Source organism: Anolis carolinensis, chromosome 5 (genome assembly GCF_035594765.1).
Source record: "Anolis carolinensis isolate JA03-04 chromosome 5, rAnoCar3.1.pri, whole genome shotgun sequence".
In the NCBI taxonomy this organism is placed as follows: Eukaryota; Metazoa; Chordata; class Lepidosauria; order Squamata; family Dactyloidae; genus Anolis; species Anolis carolinensis.
Window position 1 is genome coordinate 192,188,605 of NC_085845.1, and position 24,296 is coordinate 192,212,900.

The 24,296-nt window shown below is 39.9% G+C and overlaps 3 protein-coding genes across 9 annotated transcripts in view; 1 reads left to right on the forward strand and 2 right to left on the reverse strand.

Annotated features, from left to right (window-relative positions):
* Nucleotides 1-8,214, reverse strand: part of LOC100554815 (solute carrier organic anion transporter family member 1C1) — a 41,240-nt gene extending 33,026 nt beyond the window's left edge. For 2 of the 4 annotated variants that reach the window (XM_008110366.3, XM_008110364.3), the window contains exon 1: nucleotides 8,076-8,214. The gene's annotated coding sequence lies outside the window, so the exon portion shown is untranslated. Of the gene's footprint in view, nucleotides 1-7,924; nucleotides 8,052-8,075 lie in introns of those variants that run through there. The other 2 variants (XM_062983174.1, XM_008110365.3) reach the window with 2 other exon arrangements.
* Nucleotides 8,215-8,296: 82 nt separating this feature from the next.
* LOC134299663 (uncharacterized) lies at nucleotides 8,297-11,346 on the forward strand. The gene is made up of 2 exons (XM_062983176.1): nucleotides 8,297-8,431; nucleotides 9,362-11,346. The coding sequence occupies exon 2, from the start codon at nucleotides 9,484-9,486 to the stop codon at nucleotides 10,234-10,236; it is 753 nt and encodes a 250-aa protein (XP_062839246.1). The 5' UTR covers nucleotides 8,297-8,431; nucleotides 9,362-9,483; the 3' UTR covers nucleotides 10,237-11,346.
* Nucleotides 11,347-20,808: 9,462 nt separating this feature from the next.
* The window catches only part of LOC100554620 (solute carrier organic anion transporter family member 1A2), a 34,440-nt gene continuing 30,952 nt past the window's right edge, over nucleotides 20,809-24,296 (reverse strand). For all 4 annotated transcript variants that reach the window (XM_003220759.4, XM_008110361.2, XM_008110363.3 and 1 more), the window contains 2 exons: nucleotides 23,669-23,786; nucleotides 20,809-22,429 (listed from right to left, as the gene is read on the reverse strand). In XM_003220759.4, coding sequence (XP_003220807.1) covers nucleotides 22,195-22,429; nucleotides 23,669-23,786 — 353 coding nt within the window. In that variant the 3' untranslated portion in view covers nucleotides 20,809-22,194. The remainder of the gene's footprint in view (nucleotides 22,430-23,668; nucleotides 23,787-24,296) is intronic.

Sequence of the window (24,296 nt, forward strand, 5' to 3'; positions counted from 1 at the left end):
AAAATGGTAGACATTTGTATAAAAGTTTTTAGAAAATAATTTCCAGTTTAGTTTTCTGTCTTCACCAGGGCCCTAACCCTAAAATGCCAATTTCTCTCCCCAAAAGGTTGACTATTGTAACTGAAGTGATGTAGTGTAACTTCCAGAGCCCTAATATATTAAGGATATTATGAGTACCAAACTAGCTACTTTCCCTTGCATAGTTGCCCTCTCCTGCTTTCTGGTCCAGGTTGGAAGACAATTTGTCTAATGCAGGGGTCCCCAAACTCAGGCCTGTGGACTAGATGTGGCCCTCCAAGGTCATTTATCCGGCCTCCACCTTAAACCTTAGACTTAGTCTGAATGATTTGAAGGCACATAAAAACAATCCTAATTAACTCGACTCTCTCATCAATCAAAGGCAGGTCCACACTTCCCAATGAAATACTGGGAAATCTATGTTGGTTTAAATTGTTCTTCGTGTTAAATATTGTATTGTTCTTTAATAATATATGTGCAGTGTGCATAGGAATTTGTTGTTTTTTTTTCAAATTATAGCTCAGCCCCCAATAGTCTAAGGGACCATTAACCACCCTCTGCTTTAAAAGTTTGAGGACTCCTGGTTAACGGGAGAGTCGCACTTAAACAGGTTTGCGCTGACTCCTATCTTGGGATTGGAATGCTGAAACTTTTCATCCTTCATAAGCTCCTTTAAAGAAAAGGCAAACAGAAAATGCAGAATGTGGTGTTCAGGTGTATTTACACTTCCAGTTATAGTTGTAAACAGAACAGATTTTAGTTCTCTGTTTTTCTACAGAAGGGTGTTAACACTTTTCTTTCCCGTCTTGGAAAATCAAGTACCCTATATACTCTAGTATAAGCCGACCCAAATATAAGGCGAGGCACCTAATTTTACCACAAAAAAATATAGGAAAACATTGACTCCAGTATAAGCCGAGATATCAATAAAATTACATTAATTGAGGCATCAGTAGTTTAAATGTTTTTGAATCTTTACATCAAACTGTAATTTAAGATATGACTGTTAAACTCTGATTAATCATTATTTTCATCTTCTTCAATGTAAATGTGCTTATGTATCCTTTTAATAATAATAGAGTGAAATAATAAATGTAATAATAAATAGAGTAAAATGATAAATGTATTAATAATAATAAAAATAGAGTAAAATAAATGTAAAAGTAACAACAACAATAGAGTAAAATAATAAATGTAATAATAATAATTAATAGAGTAAAATAATAAATGTAACAATACCAATAATAGAGACAAATAATAAATATACCATATACTTGAGTATAAGCCAACCTGAATATAAGCCCACCAGGACCCTCACCCGAATATAAGCTGAAGAGGTTTTTTTCAGTCCTAAAAAAAAGGGCTGAAAAACTAGGCTTATACTCGAGTATATACAGTAAGTTTTAAATAGACTACCTCCAAATTTTGAACATATTATATTTTGAGATTACATGGCTTAGAATGTTCCCAATTTCCATTTGAACTTTTTTGGTCACTCAGGAAGGAAAACACTTCCCCTTACACCTTTTCAAAAGAAGTGCATTTATTCTTTAGTTATCTTTCCTCCGTGCATTTTTGTTTTTCCCCTCCCCAGGCCAGGGTCCAGATTGTGTCTCTACCATCACCATTCACATAAGTTTGGTCCAGAATAATAGCCCAGGGGGCTGTCAAGCATCTATTGGTGGGAGATAACAGGCTACAAGAGTGGACACTTTTGCTCTCCTGGCATCTGGCTTTGACTTTCCCCTTGCTTTTTCTAGTAACTTTCCACCAGTTCCCAAGGCCCCTACATCTTCCTTGCCAAGTCATTCTGTATGCCTGAATTGAAGAATAAAATATTACACCACCTGTTCAGTTCCACATCTGGAAGCCAAGCAGACTAGAATTTAAAACTCATTAAGGCCGCTTCTACACTGCCATATAATCTAGATCAGGGGTCCCCAAACTAAGGCCCGGGGGCCACATGTGGCCCATTGAAGCCATTTATCCGGCCCCCGTGGTGACAGCTCTCTCCTCTGCCGAGGAAGGCACAGTACACAGCAAACAAGATGTAGATGTTGGATTTCGTATCACAAAATCACAACTCAAACACTTCCCAAGTGTTTAGGGCTGTATGATGTATTATTATTATTATTATTATTATTATTATTATTAATTAATTAATTAATTAACAACATTGAGGCTGTGTGGCCATCTGCCGGGGGTGCTTTGCTTGTGCTTTTGGTGCACAAAGGCAGAAGGGGTTGGACTAAACGTCCCAAGGGGTCTCTTCCAACCCTCTTTATTATTTTTATGATGATGATGGTGATGATTAACATTGAGGCTATATTTGTTCCCTTTTTGTTTGTTTACTTCAAAATAGGATATGTGCAGTGTGCATAGGAATTTGTTCGTAGTTTTTTTTTTAAAAAACTATAGTCCGGCCCTCCAACGGGCTGAGGGAACATGAACTGGCCCCCTGCTTAAAAAGTTTGTGGACCCCTGATCTAAATGATCAAAGCAGGTAATCCACATTATCTGTTTTGAATTGGATTGTACCGTGTTTCCCCGACAATAAGACATCCCCATAAAATAAGACCTAGTAGGGTTTTGGCGGAATTGCCAAATATAAGACACCCCCCGAAAATAAGACCTAGCATGTCTTTAGGAGCAAAAAATAATATAAGACACTGTCTTATTTTCGGCGAAACACGGTATGAGTCTACACTGCCATATAATCCAGTTCAAAGCAGATAATATGGATTTTATATGGCAGTTTGGAAAGAGCTTTAGACATCTAGCATCAAGGCATATAAGAGCAGAAGGCCAGCACTTCCTCTCCCTGAATCTCAGGAATCTTCTGCCATAAGTAGAGCCGCAAATGCTGGATAATTTTGGGCTCCCAGAATCGGTTTGATTATTTTTATTTATACCTTGCCTTTCTCTCAATGCAGCTCTTGAGACAGCTCAAAATGTGAAATGACAGTTAAGGCAATGGCTAAATTACAAGTTAAAAACAATTAAACATACAATCACATTAAAAACATTAAACACTTTTTAAAGTAGTAGCGTCTTGCTTATCCAACATAAATGGGCTGACAGAACACTGGATAAGAGAAAATGTTGGATAATAAGGAGGGATTAAGGAAAAGCTTATTTTCCTTAATCCCTCCTTGCAGGCCAGAATGCTGTGACCAATGAGAAAAGTCTGTGCTGGCTGCATCTCACCCCTCCTGGCAGATCTTGTTCTAGGAGAATTCTCCTCCCACAAAATATGAAAGGGAACTGGCTTAGGTTCAAATTATCAGAAAGATTGTTATCTACCCATTTTTATGTACCTTGGGAGAAGGCATGCTTTTGATTCCACTGTGATCCCTGGCACTTTTATTGAGAGTTACAAAAGAATGCTTTCCTCGTGTCTGCTCCCAGAATTTGGCATTCCCTCCTACAGGCTTTTTCTGCTCTCTCTTTGTGGAGAGAAAAAGCGAGATATAAATAAACATCATCATAATGATATTTCTCACAGCAAACAGTTAAACATCTTGCTGTTTTTCCAGGCCTTTGAGTTTTAACTATATGTTGCAGAATGTCTTTTAACTGGAGTGCATTGTATTGGTAGTTTATTTACTACACCTATATGTATTAACTTTAGTAGAGTCTTGCTTATCCAACCATTGCTCATCCAACGTTCAGTATTATCCAATGCAGTCTTCCTCCCACCCGGATCCACAGCTGTTTCTCTAGGCAACAACATGCAGCGGGCATCTCTGCATGGTGGGCGCCCACTGGGAGGGACAAGATGCAGATGGTGCAGACTTTTCCCGTTGGGCATAACATCCAGCCTGTGCCAGCTGCATCTCTTCTCCCCTTCCCCCGGTGGGAACCCGCCATGCAGAGAAGCTCGCTGCGTGTTGCTGCCTAGAGAAACTATAGCTGATTCGGCATACGCCACTGAAGTAAGTCTCATTCAATGATGTCAAAGGCTGAGAGTTTGTGACAGGGCTATGGTGACTCAGTAGGTTTTCATGGCCAAGCAGAAATTTGAAGACTGGTTTCCAAAGTTGCAATGCAGGGAGGAAAACCTACATTGAAGAACTGTCATATTTGGGAATAGCCCTTAGCACACAATGTCATGTGCTTCCTCCTCCTTGAATATTAGGAAGAACTTCCTCACTGTGAGAGCTGTTCAGCAGTGAAACTTTCTTCCCCGGAGTGTGGTGGAGGCTCCTTCTTTGGAGACTTTTAAGGAGAGGCTGGATGGCCATCTGTCAGGGGTGCTTTAAATGTGACTTTCCTTCTTTTTGGTAGGAGGTTGGACTGGATGGCCCATGAGGTCTCTTCCAACTCTATGATTCTATGATTCTGGCCTGCCTTCCCCATGCAATTAAATGATACTGTTATTGACTGGCAAAACTCACAAATAGCTGTAAATTGTGCAATGCTCCCGTCACCTACCTTATGTGATGGATGCTGTTATGCCAGCACTGATATCAGAGGGAGTGCTTCTCTTCCTCTCCTCTTCTCCTGCTCTCCCCTTCACTATTTTATTTTTACAGTAATATGCCTTTTCAAAAAAATAAAGCATTTCTGGAATTGCAAAATTGCTTTTGCAATTTTTTTCTTTTTAAAAGATAAAATCACAGAGCAGCAGAAGTTCGGGAAAGCAGGGTGATGAAGATATGGGGAGGTATGAATGTAAGATCATTAATAACTGCAATTGTGCAAATGAAAAGATGAGAGATAATGTAGGGATTCATACTGGTATGTACAAGCAATCTCAGAGTTACAAACATCCGACTTACATACAAATCCTAGTTAAGAATGAGAGTGAGACAACAGGAAGTGAGAGAAATCTACCCTTAGGAAAGGAAATTCACACCTGGAAGAGTTATCATGCAGAAAAGGTGTCTCCACTGAAGCTTTCTCACCAATCCTTTTCAAAATCCAATTACAGTAGAGTCTCACTTATCCAACATAAACGGGCCGGCAGAACGTTGGATAAGCGAATATGTTGGATAATAAGGAGAGATTAAGGAAAACCCTATTAAGCATTAAATTAGGTTATGATTTTACAAATTAAGCACCAAAACATGTTATACAACAAATTTGACAGAAAAAGCATTTCAATACACAGTAATGCTATGTAGTAATTACTGTATTTACGAATTTAGCACCAAAATATCACAATGTATTGAAAACATTGAGTACAAAAATGTGTTGGATAATCCAGAAAGTTGGATAAGTGAGACTCTACTGTACCACAGGGACAAAAAAGTGATGTGAAATCTTCTGAGCAGGAGCACAGCCAGGATAACAAACACCACAGGGATGATAATGCTTCCCTGTGCTATCCAAAGCTAATATAGATAGACAGAGATAGAGAAGAGATATAGATTTATGACTTTGTCACATGGCCACCGAGAATGTTGAGTGTAGTGTCGTTGCAAGACATGGGGAACCTGGGACTCCATGTCCTGCATTGCCCAGCTCCAGCTGAGGATGATCCCAATGGGAGGAAACATAGAGCGTGCGGCTTCCCACCATTAATTTTATGGCAACACACGAAGCATCCAGTGCATGTGTCAGCTATGCCCTACTTCACCCACTGAGCCCTGCCGGCATCATTTGATGGGAGCCAGTGGACTCCGTGCGTGAAGTAGGGCAAAGCTAGCACAGCACATGCCACCAAAATCTGCCCTTTGTGATGAGGTGGATAGATATATATTGGCTGGACGTACATTCAACATGTATCTTTTTCAGGTTTACATACAAATTCAACTTACGAACAAACCTACAGAATCCATCTTGTCTATAACCTGGGAATTGCCTGTATCAGTTATTGGTGATTATGCGACTGCAATGGACTAATGGTTTAAAGTCCATAGTCCAATACTGGGCCACACTGGCTCGAAAAGGATCTACACAATTATATTACGGAATTATGCAAACTTTTAATAACATTATTATTAACACCATCATCATCATCATCATCATCATCATCATCATCACACCAAGGAGGCTTTATCTCCACTTTATCTCTCCCAAAGGAAATTCAAAGCGACTTACATTAAAAATATAACCATACAATTTAAAATATACAAATATGCAAACATTAAAACAGAATTAAGCCTGACAGTATTAAAAATGCACAGTTAAAATCCATTCTAATATATTCAAAGCTAAAAACCACAGCTTTATATATGGAGAGAGCTTGCACTGCCTTACAAGTCAACAGCTTTCCCATGGTACCCAGATACAGCTCTTCATGTGAATGACCACTGACTGACCATATAGGACAACCTCCAACGCTAGCTTGGCTAACACTGTTTTCCATTACATCAGTGATGTCAAACTTATGGTCTTCCAGGTGTTTTGGACTTAAGTTCCCAGAATTCCTGGCTATTGGATAAGCTCGCTAGGATTTCTGGGACATATGTCCCAAACATATGGAGGGCAACAAGTTTGACACCTCTGCATTAGATGGAACTCCATAAAATTAGCATTTTGCCAGTGCCATACAGTATCTTGGTCAAAATGTTCCAGCAATTCCATGACATTTTACCATTGTTGTTTTTGTCATAGTCAATATGTGATATATGATACTGGAACAAAAAGTTACTATGTTGTTTTGTGTTTGAAAGATGATACAGCAAAACTACTATGAATGCTAAGAAACAATGTCAACCTCTGTCAAAAATAAATCAGTAATCTGAAACTTAGCTACCTGTATAAATGGCCTATTGTTGCTTAAGATGGCAAAGTGTTCTGGGCAAAAACCTGCAATTAGTTTTCTTTGGAGTCAAGGCAACAGTGGCATTTTTCCCTGGGAGAGAAAAAAATCACTAGTGAATAAATCCATGGCTTCCCCATGAACTTGTATGTACTTGTATTTTTCTGCATTCTAGATGGGATAAGCATGGATGATAAAACATTTCCAAGATATTGTTGCTTCATCGTGGTGTGGGTAGGGAAGATAAGTTAGTTCTGTCTAACTTAGCTGACTTTTTAAAAAGGCTTTGACTACCAACAGAAAAATGGAAGAAGTCAATCTAGTTTTCCTATGGAGAGAGTTCCAGAGCAGAGCAGCCGACACCAAGAAGGTCCTATCTTGTACTTTCACCAAAAAGATGGTGGGACTAAAAGAAAAACTGCTCCTCAGGATCTATGTAGGATCTTATGGAGAGATGCAAAGGTAAGTAGTGAGGGGAGGCATCATAGTAAGGGAGCTGTAGTTTAATACCCAGGCTGCAGCTACATCTGGCCATTGCTATTTTTGCCTTGTGTATTTTGCAGAATGAAAGTACAATAAAACAAAAAGTACTTAAGGGCAAGCACTGGAGTGCCTCTTTCAGTGTAACACAGCAATCATCTTCACACACACACACACCCCACCCCATCATTTAGCCTGCCAAGTCTTTACTCCAAAAGCAACATTTTGCTGAATGTTTCCTCAGAACATTTGTCAAGTACAAGCACAGCTGAAAAAGCAGCTTCTGGAAATTCCTCTGTGGACACATAGAGATAGGTCTTATAGCTTATCTCATTTGTGTTTCTTATTGTTGTACTTGGGTATTGTAGAAAACCCTTGATTTTGCGCGCACACATTATCCTGGGACATTATTATGCCCTGAAATACATTAGAATTCCCATGGAGCCAGAAAATAAAACCATAGTTATTCAGTTCAAGATGAGGGCTAAGCATAGCTCTAATATTATAAATCTTTATAACTATTCTATCATCTTAGAACAACATTCAAAGAGAGACCCTGAGCATACCATGGTGTTTCATTGCTCACAAACATGTCTACAAATTGCTAAGAGAGACTTTAGAATTAACATATTAAAACTGATCAGAGTCAAATAAAAATCAATATGCCCCCTTACTTGACTAAACATCCAAATTAACTCAGTACAGGTTGTTTTGTACCTGGCCAATTGCAGTTTCGAAAACAGAAGGTTCCACATTAAAAGCATTTTTGTTGTTCTTAATAGATTCCTGCAAGAGTTAAATCATTTTCCCCACCACTGGATTCCTAAAGAGACTGAGATCAGCAGAATGGGAAAGAGGGAGAACTTACTCAGGCTGTTGGTTTCTCTGTCCGGCAACCTTCCTTGTTACTGTTGGGGCACCGAGCCAAGGCAGTGATCAATCTCCTTTGAAAGACCGTCCCACTTCATTGCAAAACCTTTGGCTCTCCTTGTTTTTGCTCGCTTCCAAATGAATACCTTGTAATTGCTAGAGCAATGAACCTATAAATATATGCATATAGTTGAAAAGCTGGCTCTTTGCCCACAATTGGTACCAGGCAGGATCTCTGGCTGTGAACAGATGAGTTTCATTTCAATATCATCATTATCATCACCACTATTTTGAGGAGGAGGAAAATAAAACAACAGTCTGAGAAGTCTTCAGTCCTGAAATTTTGACCATCAGGTAAGGTGCTCCTGACTGAATAGTTAACTTTTTCCTTCTACGAGGCTAGGTAATCACATTTTGAAACTGGAAGTGACTGAGTTTACTTAACACAGCTGATAGAAGCCAGAGCCACTAAAATAAAGGGATACAGTTAGCATGCATTGCAAAAGACTCAGGCCTAATCTTTTGAAAGTATGCCATCAATGCAAACAATCTTACTTTGGGAGGAGGTAGAATAGGTATGTGGATGAAAGAGGAAAACATAAACATACAATTGCTCATGCAGTGAAACCACAGCATGATTTAAAAAGGCTTTCATGTGGCCTTGTAAGGCAGGACTGAAATATCAGCCCCACAGTATCTGTTCAAGTGAGACAAGATGCCACGATGAGCAATGAAACTGAACATGAAGGCAAACAGACAACAAACAAAAACTTTGGCCAAATGAACTGTCAAGCACAGTACTGCTTTCACTCCCAACACATTAATAGCACCAGTTCAGATAGTTTATTTCAAGCATCAGTATTTTATAGGACTTTAGAACTACAAAGAAAAATACAAAGTGCACATGAGCAATATCTAATGCACGTGTGGTCTATGTGACCTGCACAGAATGTTAACAAAGATGTTCTCAGGGTCTGGCATCATAGCAACATCTAATGAGGTGGCCCTGGGCACCTGATATTGCAGTGGCAGCATTTCTATCTAGCATAGCACACATGACAGAGTTCAGCAAAATTATACAGGCCATGGGGGCCAAAATGGAGGTAATCAGGCTAAATTCAGACCAGGTGAATTTGTAATTTTTACTTTATGCCAATCACCTTATTCAAAAACACCAAGGGAAAAATAGATGAGACACAAATATCTTTATGGCAGGTGAGCTTTCATCATGCAGGGAGAATTCAAGCAAACTAAAAAAGGGATGTGGATTTCTCTTTTTTTCAGCTCCACCACATGTCTCTGAATTCCACCTACACCTTCTTGTGATACTCCACTACTCGTTCCCACCTGACTCCAAGGAAGCCCCTCGGGTGCTGAACCAGTGCCTGGCCGCTGTGGCGGACTGGATGAGGAGAAACAAGCTGAGGATCAATCCTGACAAGACAGAGGCCCTCCTGGTCAGTCGCTCGTCGGATCGGGGTATTGGGTGGCAGCCTGTGCTGGACGGGGTTGCACTCCCCCTGAAATCACAGGTCCGCAGTTTGGGGGTCCTCCTGGATTCAGCGCTGACGCTTGAAGTGCAGGTGTCGGCGGTGGCCGGGAGGGCTTTTGCACAACTCAAACTTGTGCGCCAACTGCGACCATACCTCGTGAAGTCTGACTTGACCACGGTGGTGCATGCCTTAGTTACCTCTAGACTGGACTACTGTAATGCGCTCTACGTGGGGCTTCCCTTGAAGACGGCCCGGAAGTTACAGCTGGTCCAACGTTCGGCCGCCAGACTAATAACGGGGGCGGGTTACAGGGAGAGATCTACTCCCCTGTTTAAGGAGCTCCACTGGCTGCCGTTCATCTTCCGGTCCCAATTCAAGGTGCAGACCATCATTTATAAAGCCCTAAACGGTTTGGGACCCGCCTACCTTCGTGACCGTATCTCCTACCATAAACCTGCCCGACCTCTCCGATCATCAGGGGAGGCCCTCCTGTCGCCACTACCTATATCTCAGGCTCGCCTTGTAGGAACAAGGGAGAGGGCCTTTTCTGCGGTGGCCCCTCACTTGTGGAACTCGCTGCCCATTGAAATCAGGCAAGCCCCCACCCTTTTAGCCTTCAGGAAAGATTTAAAAACATGGCTCTTCCGGTGTGCTTTCAGAGAGTAAATGTTCTATGCTACTCCCCCCCGATATTTATCCTCTAGACTGGTTCACTATCTGATGTCCCGTCCCTCGAGGTTTTATTCTGATCCCTTTCTCACCCAGAGTTTTAATTTTTAATCTAGTTTTTAAATGTAGTATTCATGCGGCCCGCTCGTGTTATATTGCTGTTTTGATCTTATGTTGTACTGTTTATTTTATGTATTTAATTGTATTATGTTATGGTTTATTGTATTGAATTGGGCATGGCCCCATGTAAGCCGCCCCGAGTCCCCCATTATTATTATTATTATTACTCTGGAGTGATTTTTTTTTGGCATGGAAATTCATGTATATTTTAGCACTGACTTTCCCCAACAGATGCACATTTAAACCATTTTTCTTATTGTGTGCATTACTTTCATCAACTTAAGGGTCTTTGGCTGCTTTTGTTAAAGCTACATATTTTTAGTTGGTAAAGGTTTTCCCCTGACATTAAGTCCAGACATGTCCGACTCTGGGGGTTGGTGCTCATCTCCATTTCTAAGCCAAAGAGCCAGAATTGTCCGTAGACATCTCCAAGGTAATGTGGCTGGCATGACTGCATGGAGTGTCATTACCTTCCCACTGGAGCGGTACCTATTGATCTACTCACGTTTGCATATTTTCAAACTGCTAGGTTGGCAGAAGCTGGGGCTAACAGCGGGTGCTCACTCTGCTCCCCGGATTCGAACCTACGCCCTTCAGAGTAGATTTTTGAAAAGCTATCCAAGGTGCTGAGCTCTATGCCCCAAATAGGTTTATCTCTCTGATAGTTCCTTTAAAGTACAGACTAACATCAAGAGCAGATTTACCAACCCACTGGTATGGAAATTATCAGCTGCCACATGGTAGAAAGGGAAATCAGAGCATTTTTACTCATGCAAGAATTTTGCTGCCATTGGTTTACACCACTGCAGTGAGATTACACTTAGAACTGTTGTCTTACTGCCATTCTTAAGAGGACCAAGTGAGGCTGTCTTTTGAGTTTCTAAATTTACAGCAGATGGAGAAAAACCTGTGTACATCAGCTGAATAAAAGAGATGTGTTCTAGGGATGTGCAATTCAATTAAACCCAGATCTGTTTTTATTATCCAGTTTTCAGTGGACCCCAGATGTGTTTTTTGGGAGCATCTCAAATTTGGTCGGGGGAAAAAACCATTTTTCTATCCAGCAACCAAACGATCTGAGAAGATCCAGTCCATTGGCAGCAATGGGGAACTTACAGGGTTCCCTTTTCCATCATTTTTAGGGCATCAAACTTAAGAAACCACACTTTCTGAATTCGTTTCTCCTTATATCCTTCAATAAAACCTGTGTTAAATGCATCAGACTTAAGAAACCATCCTTTCTGGGATCCTTAGAATTAGGACTAATAAAGGCTTACACAACAATTTAAAAACCAAAGTAGCAGGTATAAAAAGATATAAATTACCTCCTCATTTTATGGCAGCTTTAGAAAAGGCAAGAAATCTCTACCCCACAATTGAAGCTTGCCTCGTGTGAAGGGCACCATCAGTGGCAATTTCTTAAGTATGCAGAAAGTAAACTGCTTATTTATTGCTATTTGAGTCAAAAAGCAAGCCAAGCTATGCAGAACTGCGTGTGGCACTGAAACTTTAGATCACCAATCTGCCTCTCAAAAGCCAGCTTTTGAGAAAATGGAAACCCAGTTTGGCTAAAAGACACTCGGAGCTGTCTCTCTGAGCTCCACGTGTAGCTGATAGAAACTGAAAGCCATCATTTCGACAGCCAGGGAAAAAATGGCAGTAGAGCCTGTTCCATCTCATGAAGTAGCCTCAGTCTTTGAAAGCTTATGCTACCAATTTATTTCTCTTACTTAGTCTCAAAAGTGCTACAAGATCATGTTGCATAGTGATCCAAACTAACATGGCTGTGCTTTGAATTTTAGTACCCTGGACCAAATTCAGCCAAATATTATTTTGGGAAATTAATATTAATAGGTGGCAATGGAATGTAAAGAGAAAAAGTTACATTTGATTAAAATATGAATTCCAAAGACATGGAACTGCATCACAGAAGGGAGGCAAACCAGCACTGAGCAATGCTATGTGATCCCATTGTTGGTCTGCCTCCTACAATTAATCCACTACCGGTATTGATGGCCAAAAATCAGTAAATAAATGCCAATCCTGTTACATTCCCATCAACTGACCTACTGCAACAGGACCACAGATCTGTGAATCAGCACAGTTGTGTGAATGGAGAGATGTACGATAATGAGGGTGCTTGCGTCAATATGTGCCCACTACTAGTGATTGTGCAAATATCATAGAATAGCAGATTCATGCAATAAGGTTCTCAAAATACTGTATGAAAACTGAAACCTGAGCTGTCTTTGGCAGCCTCTGCTAAAAAATGTATTATCTTATTGCTGGTTCAAAATATGGATGCGACAGAAGGGTTACTAGAATGTCTTGGTCTTTTAAAGTTCTTGCTAGCTTGTTATTCATTATTGTCTGTTTAATAGTTAACAGTGAAAAGTCTACTCATCCATTATAGACCCCACTGTAACTTATCTACAGTCACCGTTGGTATCTTGCCATTCCTCCAACAAGTGTTTTATGTGTTTCTCATACAACATATTTTATTTTTATAACAACACTGTGAGATAGAAAGAGCCAATGGGGTGTAGTGATTAGAGTCTTGGACTGGGACTCAAATCCCAAGGCCCACATCCCCACTTGTTAATGGAAACCCACATACTCAGCTACGTTGCAGTTTTACAGTCTCAAAGGAAGGCAATGGAAAATCCTCTCTGAACAAATCTTGCCAGGAAAAATCTTAGATAGGTTTGTCTTTTGAAAGTAATTCAAAAGTACATCATGTTAACATGAATAAGAAACCACACAACTTCATACATATTCATTCCCAAAACCACCTGTGCATATTTTACCAATTTTTTAAAGGAAAGGGTAGATATTCCATATTGCTCTCAATTCAATTAATTTAATTTAATGTGACAGGTTAATCAGCCTCTATGAAAGCATAAAACAAGGTGCACCCAGGTTGGCATTTCTGGAATTTCTCAGGGTAAGATGCTTGTCATGACAATGCATACAGCCACTCCTCCCAAGACAATGCAAAAAATACTGGCACGTGTCAACAAAGCCATCAGGTTTCGTCTCCACCCAGGAACAAGACTTTCATAAAGTTAGGAAGTCTTAATGTCCCATTTAAGGCCACACCATGCTAAACTAGTTTGCATAACAATGGGATTGCTGAAATAATACATAGCTGTATTTGAACAACAGATACTGTAAATACCCTACAGGCATCAGATCTTGGCTGTCTTGGAAGCTAGGCTGCATGATCCTTGGTAAGTACTTGAACTGGGGATTCACCAATAAATACTAAGTGCTGTAGGCTATATTTTAGATAAAGGAATTGCAAAGCACTTATAAGTATTTTTGCCCAAGAAAAACCTATGAAATCTACAGGGTTCTCATATGTCAAAAGTCAACTTGAAGTCATATTCTCATACATCTGAGTCAGCATGGAGCAGTGGTTTGAGCTTTCAACTATGACTCTGGAGACCAGGATTTGAATCCCCACTTGGTTATGGAAACCCACTGGGTGACCTTGAGCACATCACACTCTTTCAGCCTCAGAGAAAGGCAAGGACATATTTGCTAAGAAAACTTTGTGAACTTTAGGATTCCCAGAAATTGGAAACAACATGAAGGTAAACAACCCTGGGGGGGAAACGTTCTCAACACCAGTTGATGTGAGGTATAGAGATAAGGACACATGGGGGTTACTTCTATGCCCTCAACCAGATATGATATACCACTATTCAAGGCTGAACAGTACTTATCAGATTAATCTTAAAATGTTTAAGAGCCAGAACTGTAGAGCTGAATCTTCCACTCAGACCTCTGAAGAATCCCTGTAATCTCCTAGAGAAGTGATTCCTAACTTCTAATCCAAAAAGGTTTTGCATTTTAACTTCCACTAACTTCAGCTCTTTTAGTCAACGATCAGGGATTCTGACAGTTGAAATCCAAAACATTGGAAGAACAGAATTTAGGGAACACTGTAGATTAGGCTTGTGCATAGATTCGGAGTGGTTGGTTCCCTTCAATCAATCCGGCTTGTTCAGCTTGACCACATGGCTGCAACGGTAAGGGCTCAGCTATCATGTTTTTTGTCCATTACAGGATCACATGGTAGCCAATCACAGCTCCTCCTCCCCTATTCAGTACCAAAGAGTGCAAAGAGGCTGCCGCATGCTGCTCGTGTGGCATTTTCCTGGGAGCCCTGTCTGTTGGGCCAATCAGAATATGTGTCTTGCGCAAGCTGTGCCTAAGGAAAGGGTCCCAGAAAGGATGCTTCCTGAATTCTGTATTCTGAAAATGTCTGAAAGGGACAATATCTGCATGGAACTTGACAATACATTTCACAATCTAGGAGACTGAGCATAATCTTGTTTTGTTTTCTGTTTTAATAGCAAACAACTTTCTGCTTTAATAACACACATTTTCCCCAGGGTCTCGGGTTAACCTTTGGGAAGATCTTATATATTTTGTGAATATATGAGAATCTAAATTGTACAAATAATGAGAATATGAGAAAAAAGCAAAAAAAAAAAAACCAGTACAAGCCCTGTGTCCATGGAAGCACTATTCATGGTTTCACTGATTTGGTTATTCGCTTAAGACATCCTGTACAAGCTATGCTCTTTTCTGAATTCCTCCATTGTTCATCTCTTTGAAAATAATAAAAATAAATATCCATGTAAAATCCAGGAATGTATTCCCTGCAGATACAGTAGTCATCCTATAATGCTTTTCTATTGTTTATACAGTAGAGTCTCACTTATCCAAGCTAAAGGAGCCAGCAGAAGCTTGGATAAGCGAATATCTTGGATAATAAGGAGGAATTAAGGAAAAGCCTATTAAACATCAAATTAGGTTATGATTTTACAAATTAAGCACCAAAACGTCATGTTATACAACAAATTTGACAGAAAATGTAGTTCAATACGCAGTAATGTTATGTTGTAATTACTGTATTTATGAATTTAGCACCAAAATATCATGATATATTGAAAACATTGACTACAAAAATGGCTTGGATAAACCAGAAGCTTGGATAAGCGAGGCTTGGATAAGTGAGACTCTACTGTATTTTCTTTGTAATGTAATTCACTGTTATATATTGATTAATTGTCTTGGTATAAGATACCATTTTCCCCGTTTTGTCTTTATGGGGGTATTTGTTTTCCCTCATCCCCTCCAAGATTCTGGTTGCTTATGGCAAGATTTATGCACGCTTATTATTCAGTGAAAATGAAAAAAAGAGGTTTAGCATACTGTTTATTCTTTTTAGCTGGCTGTAGATTCCATACATCAAGATAGAATTTAATATGTCTATAGGTTTTTTATCATTTGTTTTGTATAAACTGATGATGTAATTGATCCAAGAAGTTATTTTGTTCATACCTTCCCATAGCAGAAAATAGGAAATGTATGCAGATGTGTAAACCTACTCATGATGTTGGATTACATCCCATGCTTCTTTCCCTATTTTTGGCAATATTGGCAGGGGCTGATCTGCAGTCCAACAATATCAAGCTAACCACAGATTTCATATCTTCTTTGTAGTAGGTGTACATGCATCGGTGGGAAACCTTAATATTAACATGGACAATATATTTGAGAATGTGTTAGAATCACTGTTCAGGTAATTCACACATAGAACCCTTTGAGAATTCTCTCCAAGTAGATCAGAAAGTGCATAAAAGTTATTGTATATTTAAGAAATCAGGTGTCATTTTTTCCTTGGTTTAAATAACATTGCATTGTTACTAAGGAGATACAGCTGATCAGGAAGTTAACTTTAGATTAGAAGACATGTGTAACATTGACTGAGTCACCAGTGTGTTGAGTACCAGTTTGGAAGCGCCCTAACTAGATTCAGCCAAAGGTCCCTTTTCATCCTTTAAGATCCCATCAATCAACAGTAATTCTGTGCCTTTGTCATGAAAAAATATAGTAGATACTGATAGCTCTGACATCTTTGAAACCAAACTATTACGTACTTCTGTAGAAGTGTTTGTTCCTTTTGAAAAAAATATATGAAGATAAAATGTATGACAGGACAAATGTACCTATTTTTATTCTATATTTTTTAAAGTACAGTACCCCAGTGGCGCAACGGATTAAACAAATGCACTGCTGAACTTGCTGACTGAAAGGTCAGTGGTTCAAATCCAGGGAGCAGCATGAGCTCCCCAGCTTCTGCCAACTTAGCAGTAAGAAAACATACAAATATGAGTAGATTAATAGCTATCGCTCTGGTGCTCCATGCAGTCATGCCAGCCAAATGACCTAGGAGGTGTCTACAGGCAACGCCAGCTCTTCAGTTTAGAAATGGAGATGAGCACCAACCCCCAGACTTAATGTCAGGGGAAAACCTTTACCTACCTTACTTCTGTTTACCTACCTTCAACAATGGGAAAGCCAAGACTGTGCAGGCTTGGAGGTATCTTTGTGGAACAGACTCTGCCTACAGAAATGCCAAGATAAGTTCTGACCACTAACTGCAAAGGGTACATGTCAACCACCATACTCTTACCTGTTCCTCCAGCTTTCCAGAAACCTAACCAAGAACAATACGCATAAGTGCATTGCAAACCACAATGGTTTGCTTCCCCATCCATCACGACAAATGTGTAACATTCAGGCCTCTTTGAAGACAGTTAAATTATGACTAAAATGTTGGGACCCAGGCAATACTTGGTGTTCTTTAAACTGACCTACAGTTCAGCACCTTTGGATCTATCTCTATTCTCTTCTCATCCCCAGAACTGGTGTTCTGCCAACAAAGCCTTTCAGCACAAGTAAACCAAAGTTCTGATTGCAATTTTGATGAAAAGCAAAAACAGGAAATGTATAGATGAAAAAATAAAGGTCTCTTGTTTTCTCCTCCTTTTCCGACTTCACTGCAGTTTATCTAGTTTCCCAGGTTACTTTGGCAGAAGACAAGGAACTAAAGAGAAATGCTGGGGATTTTTAACCTTCATTCATGAGAATGCAGCACTTTAGCTATGGCTGAATTGGGATTTTTTTTTTACAGAAAGTGAACTTTAGTGCTCTGATCACTTATATCATGTTGATACAATCTAGCTTCAATTCAAGACATGGTGGGGCAAACACCAATCTCCTTTAGTCCAAAATAGTTTGTTGCAATCTAAGGAAGCATCTCCACTAAGTTTTTTTAACCCAGTTATATTTGACAATTGTCAGAGATATGTCAGACAAAGGGCCACGCCATAATTGAGCATATTCTCACTTCAATCCACTTTAAATGTTGTAACTGCCTCCTGCAGAAGTTTGTAGTTTTTAAGGGAGGGATCTTTACATTGCTCATCCAGAGAAGCCCAGGATGCAGTCACAGCATTTAATGTGGATTGAAGTGTAAAAATGCTCAAAGTGACTGCAGTCATCATTTTCAATATGCTAAAAACATTCTGGAAAGCACATTACCCAGAACCATCCAAAAAGAATAGAAACAGTGGTTCTTTCACACAATCTCCCATAAATATGGTACTACTAACTGATTTGGCTCCATCTATGAAATCCTGGAGAACCATAGGAGCTCCCTGGCTGAAAATTCTAAATACTCTTCACCAAACAGTGAATTCCAATGTTCCATAGGAAATGTAGTGCTTGAACTGTGTTAGGATCAATCCTTTTCAAGCAAGCATGAGCCAGCTTTGGCCCTCCAGGTGTTTTGGACTTCAGCTCCCACAATTCCTAACAGCTGGTAGGTGTTTTGGAGTTGAAGTCCAAAATACCTAGAGGGCCGAAGTTTGCCCATGCGTACTTTAAAGCCTAGGTGGTATCAGCAAAATCATGTTTCTTCTAAATAATTCTTATTTCCCAAAATCTATGCATTTGGAGTCAACCTAGAGCAGGCATGGGAAAACTAAGGCACAGGGACTGGATGCACCCCCCTGGGTGCTTACCTCAGGCCCTCCTCATTTTCCCTGTCCCTCCTCCTTACACAGCAGCTGAGAACCCTCTGAAGTGCTCTCAGCCACCAGATGTCTTGCCTTCCTCCCAGCATAATGCCAAGAGGACATCCCAAAGATTGAGGGAGAAGGATCGGGGCAGTCGACACATGTCTTGCTTTGTTCCTGGCATAAGGATGGGGTGAGCAGCCCTGTCCTTATGACAGGAGGACAACCTGAGGATGATCCAGGCCCTCCCCCTCCCAGGCCCATTCACCCAGCACGTGCCCAGTCACCCCCCTTCCGGCCCAGCACTCACAGCCCAGCCCACAATGTGGCCCCAAGGCAAACAAGTCTGCCCATGCCTGACTTAGAAGCACACAAAAAGATTAATGATCATTGTTGGGCATACTCTATATAATACTTTAATTGGCCTAACTTTTCACTGAGTGGTCAATCTGAATCTGGGTTGTACCATATCAAATGATGTGTAAAACTTTGCAAGACAAAAAAGCACAGCACCACTAATAAATAAATAAATCCCTCTATTCAGAAAACTGGACAGTTGGATACAGCTGGATCTGACCTGATCCACTGTCCACAATGCTAGTGGGTCCATCGCTTCCCTTTCTGCCAAAAAGCCTTTTCCACCCACCTCCCTGACCGCCCAAAGCCTTCTTTCCTTGCCTTGCTTGTTTCCAAAACCCTATTTCCCTCCCACTGCTCAGGGAGTGCATTGATTATGCTTTTCCTGCATGGCAGAAGGAGTTGAACTGTATGGCCCCTGGAGTTTGTATTATTATTATTATTATTATTATTATTATTATTATTATTATTATTATTATTTAAAAGGCTGGATGGCCATCTGTCGGGGTGCTTTGATTGTGCTTTTACTGCATGGCAGAAGGGCATTGGGCTAGATGGCCCCTGGGATCTTCCACTGAAATACTGTTAACTTTATGTTGGTTAAAATTGTGCTTCATTTAAAATATTGTATTGTTTTGCCTATGCCAGATATATATACATTATACCTAATAATATACAATACAACATATAAACATTCATTGGGGCTCCATGAGAAACTTTTGCTTCAAAAAGGGCTCCACGTCTGAAAAAGCTTGAGAATTCCAGTCTAGAATGTCAAAGGAGATTGTTCAGACATTGTTATCTCTTCTCCATAACATGATAAATTTCTACAATGAAGGTTTTTGTTTGTTGTCTAAAGAGAAGAATGTCAAGTGAACCCTTGCCCATAGTCTGAAACAGTACAGTCCAAAGAGAGCTCAGCCACCTCAGTGAAATCTAGACCGCGGTTCAACCAGGGTGACTGTGAGGCCAACCCAGCAGGCCTGCTCAGCCTATTAGCATACCACAAGTGAACTCTGACAAACAAGCCTGGAATATGTGCCAGAATATCTGGGCAGTTCAAGAAGCTGTACTTTGCATTTTGGCATCAGAAAATGAAACAAACACACACAAATCCCTGGGTTAGGCCAAGAAACGGCTCTTCAATGTCGCAGGCTCCTCTAATGGATTTAAAATTAAGGGCCAAAAAGGAAATGTGGGGCCCAAAAGAAGTTTGCATGAAATATGTTTATTTTATGTCTGGATGCAAAATGCAATCATTATATTTTAAACACAAATGCAAAATGGGGCCCATGCGACTCGAATGCCTGCCCAGTCTGTTTTAAAAGTGTTTATGAGTTGCTTTCATAACCCTGTTCTTCCTTCTTGGGCTTCTTTGCCTGGTCAGTCCTTCAGGTAGATGATTCCTTCCAGCACTATATAAACCTTCCTTACTTAGTTTCTTCATACCTCACAACCTCTGAGGATGCCTGCCATAGATGTGGGCAAAACGTCAGGAGAGGATACTTCTAGAACCTGGCCATACAGCCCGGAAAACATACAACAACCCTGTGATCCCGGCCATGAAAGCCTTCGACAACACCTTCCAGCACTCTTTCCAGATGAGAATTGTCCTCTGTAAATTGGCCCCTCTATCAGCCAAATTTCATAGTCAATGACACAAAATACTGGAGAGCACGCAAATAGATACTAATCAACCATCCAGATTAGGTCATCCCATTCAATCCCGTCATCCCATTTTTTCAGTTGCTTTTAAGATGTCCCCGTTTCTTTCTCAGCCTTCCATGTTCCCCCTTGGTTCTCAGTTGACTTTGATTACTGTCAAATGAATTCAAACTGTAAAGGTAATTTGCAATCCAAAGTAGGCAAAGAAGAGGAAGGGTGGGATTTGGTTCTTCCCAGTAGGCTCACATGAAAGGAAACTGATGCAGCCTCTCCTAATTTGTGTCTTCTTCCTCATTAATAACGGGCACATCTTGACCACATTTCGCTGTTTGGCCAGGTGCATCGTGGTTTTCATCTGTGAAATGTTGGAGGTACGCAAGCTACGTTTTTAAAACTCATGCAGGGAAAAGAAAATGTGCTTCTACATGCACTAGCAAATTAAGAATCCACGCCTTCTTCTTTGTGTTGGATGAGATTCTCTGCATAGGGAACTGAATATTCACACCAGCCTGTAGAAGAGTGCTCCTAGAAGATAGGTCCCTCGACAAAATTATCCAAAATCATTTTATTGGATCCCAGATTTTAATACAAACTAATGGTAAGGGAAGATGGGAGTTCCAGGTCAGAAACATTTGGATTTGTTGTTGGCGGGCCATTTGATGACTATCTCTGATTTAGAAACTGGGACATCATGGAACACTTCAGGGTTTTTCCTGCTTTCAAGCTTATATTCTTTACACTATATGTTCAACCCCTGTGTTCATGGATTCAACGATCCAAGGCTTGAAAATATATCTTAAACCATTTCAAAAAGCAAAGTTTAATTTTTTCATTTTATATAAGGGATGCCATTTTACTACAAAATTATATATATATAATGGGATTTGAACATCCATGGGTTTTAGTATCCATGCGGAGTCCCAGAACCAAACCACAGCAAGTATACAGTAGAATCTCACTTATCCAACATAAACGGGCTGGCAGAACGTTGGATAAGCGAATATGTTGGATAATAAGGAGAGAATAAGAACAAGCCTATTAAACATCAAAATAGGTTATGATTTTACAAATTAAGCACCAAAACATCATGTTATACAACAAATTTGACAGAAAAAGTAGTTCATTACACATTAATGCTATGTAGTAATTACTGTATTTACGAATTTAGCACCAAAATATCATGATATATTGAAAACATTGACTACAAAAATGTGTTGGATAATCCAGAACGTTGGATAAGTGAGACTCTACTGTACTAGTTGGTCCCGAAGCCTTACTTGAGGGATAAGATCCAATTACTTTCTGCTTAAAACAGGTGTGGATCCTATCTGTACCTAGACGCATATCCAACTGCTAATCTTATATATGCAGGTTTTTAAGACAATATGTTTTGCTTAAAACTGGCAAAACTGAGGATGTTCCTTACAATTCATGTGTTCCTTATAGTTCAAGATCTTATACCTCCATTTATAAGAGGGAAAAATAGGGAAATAGTAATTTGAATATGTAACTATTTTCTGGATGAATTTTATTTTTAATGTATCAAACATGATAATTGTATACCTAACCAAAAATATAGAAAACATTTGATGTTCCTAAACTGGCAAAGTAACTTTTAATCTGTAAAGGGTGCTCATTTTCCCCCGATTTGTCCTAAAATGTTGATATCCTCCTCCACCCCCGCCTTAAAATCAGAAAATAGTTTTCTTCCATGCCTTCAGCATTTCCAAAAAAATTACATTCTACTTACAAGCTTCACAATGGAGAAGGTCACCATTAATTCTCTGCCACTGCCGGCTGTGCAAAATGCTTGCATTCTGGAAATACTGCCAATACTGACACATGCATATACACATGCACACATGAGTTATAATTACCCACACCTCCTCCCTTTCTGTAGAACTTTTCTGTTTTGGGGGTTTGTTTATCCATTTGTTTACAAGTTCACGCTTTCATGATCTACTGTCTCTACTGTCTCAGGCTGCAAATGTGTACAATTTGGAACTTCAGCCACGTCTTTCAGTTCTGCTGCTCCATTCTCCTCTCTTGCTTCTCTCTCTTTGTTTTCATTTGATTGGTTCCAGTGTTGTTTACGTAAAATAAGGAGTATAAATATACAAGGGATGTATGAAACTCCACGGAGAATTCCTGGAACACCCAGGTAGAGCCACCTGGAATACAATTTAAACTCCATTAATAAATTATTACTGTTACTTGGCAGGCAAATACAGACTCCTTTGCACCCATGCTGTTTCTCTGCTATAGTAGCATTTACATTCAGATCTCCACGTTTGCAGATGAACTTTTATGGATTTGATTAATATAGTCTCTTTAAGAATCTCTAGGTCCCAAAGTACGACTTTATGTTCAAGTTGGCCATAGAGTTGCACTACGGAAAAGGTGTTCTATCAGGTAAATAAAATAGCGGGTTTTTATTTTATATGTAAGTTAATTTTTTAACTGATTTATAGTGTATTGTACTGTTTTTATATGTCTGTTTTATTGTAAGCCGCCCTGATTCCCGTGTTGGGTGAGAAGGGCGGGATATAAATATTGTAATAAATAAATAATAAATAAATTTCTTTCTTTTCCAGTTTCATGGGGCTCCTGTGCCCTTATTGCAGTGAATGTGGAGGGTTGACTGCAAATGTAACTTGCATATCCACAAAAGGCATTGTTATCCCTATGATGTGCCAGAATATAGCCTCCACCATCCTCACTCAATAGCTGGGAAAATAGGTGGACTGTTACCTAAATTGGTAAGGCATAAGAATACAACTGAGATGAGAAAAATGTAATGAGTTTTGTAGCCCCCGGTGGCACAGCAGATTAAACTGCTGAGCTGCTGAACTTGCTGACCAAATGCTCAGCAGTTCGAAACCGTGGAGTGGGGTGAGCTCCCACTGCTGGCCCCAGGTTCTGCCAACCTAGCAGTTTGAAAACCTGCAAATGTGAGTAGATCAATAGGTACCGCTCTGTTGGGAAGGTTACAGCGCTCCATGCAGTCATGCCGGCCACATGACCTTGGAGGTGTCTACGGACAATCTGGCTCTTCCGCTTAGAAATGGAGAGGAGCACCAACCCCCAGAGTCGGACTCAACTAGACTTAATGTCAGGGGAAAACCTTTACCTTTATCCATCTATTTTGTTTAAACTCCCCAATGACAGACAGTCTCTCCCCAACCTTTCCCCCTCAAAACCTTCTATTTTCCTTTATTTTCCTTATTCCATCAATTTTCCTACACAGTATTTGGGGGCAAAATGTTTTTGATTATTTATTGAGGTAGAGTGTGCGGATCTCTTGGGGTCTTCAAGATCTCTTGATGGTAAAATACAGCCCTCTGGCTTTCCCACCTCTGATCTAGATCCAACTTTATAAAAATGACAAAGCAGTGATCAAGTGACCATACCTGTATCTGTCAGTATCATACATCCGACATGCTCCTTCACCACCACACTTCTTTGTTCCCCATTTCAAACATGTGCTGTCAATCATGGCTCCAAAATAAATAGGTGATGGGATTCCAGCTACATGAGATACAGCAGGGAGACATAAAATTAACAATAGCTACCTCTGAGTGGTTTTTATAACCGACCTATCAATTCAGCCACTGGAGAGGATCAACTCAGAACTTCTAACCTCCTTTTATGAACCCGTTATTCTTTTCAGAAGAGAGTCTTAAAACATTTCTTGCTTGTAGATCTGTATTTTTATACATACTTATATGAAGTGTGTTGAATTTTGGATTTTAAATTCATATACAAGAAGTCTCCAAGTTATGAACAAGATAGGTTCTGTAGGTTTGTTCTTAAGCTGAATTTGTATGTAAGCAGAACAGAAACATTGTAAAGTATAATTCCAGTATAGCGAAAGCATAACATCCCTGTGCTGTTTGTTTTGCTGTCTGTGTCCCTGTTCAGAAGAGTTCACTTTCTATTCCTGTGAGAATTGGATTTTGAAAAATTTGGCTTGTTGTGGAAACAAGGATTGGTGATGAAGCTTCAGTTGAGACATATTTTCCCCATGATAATAACTCT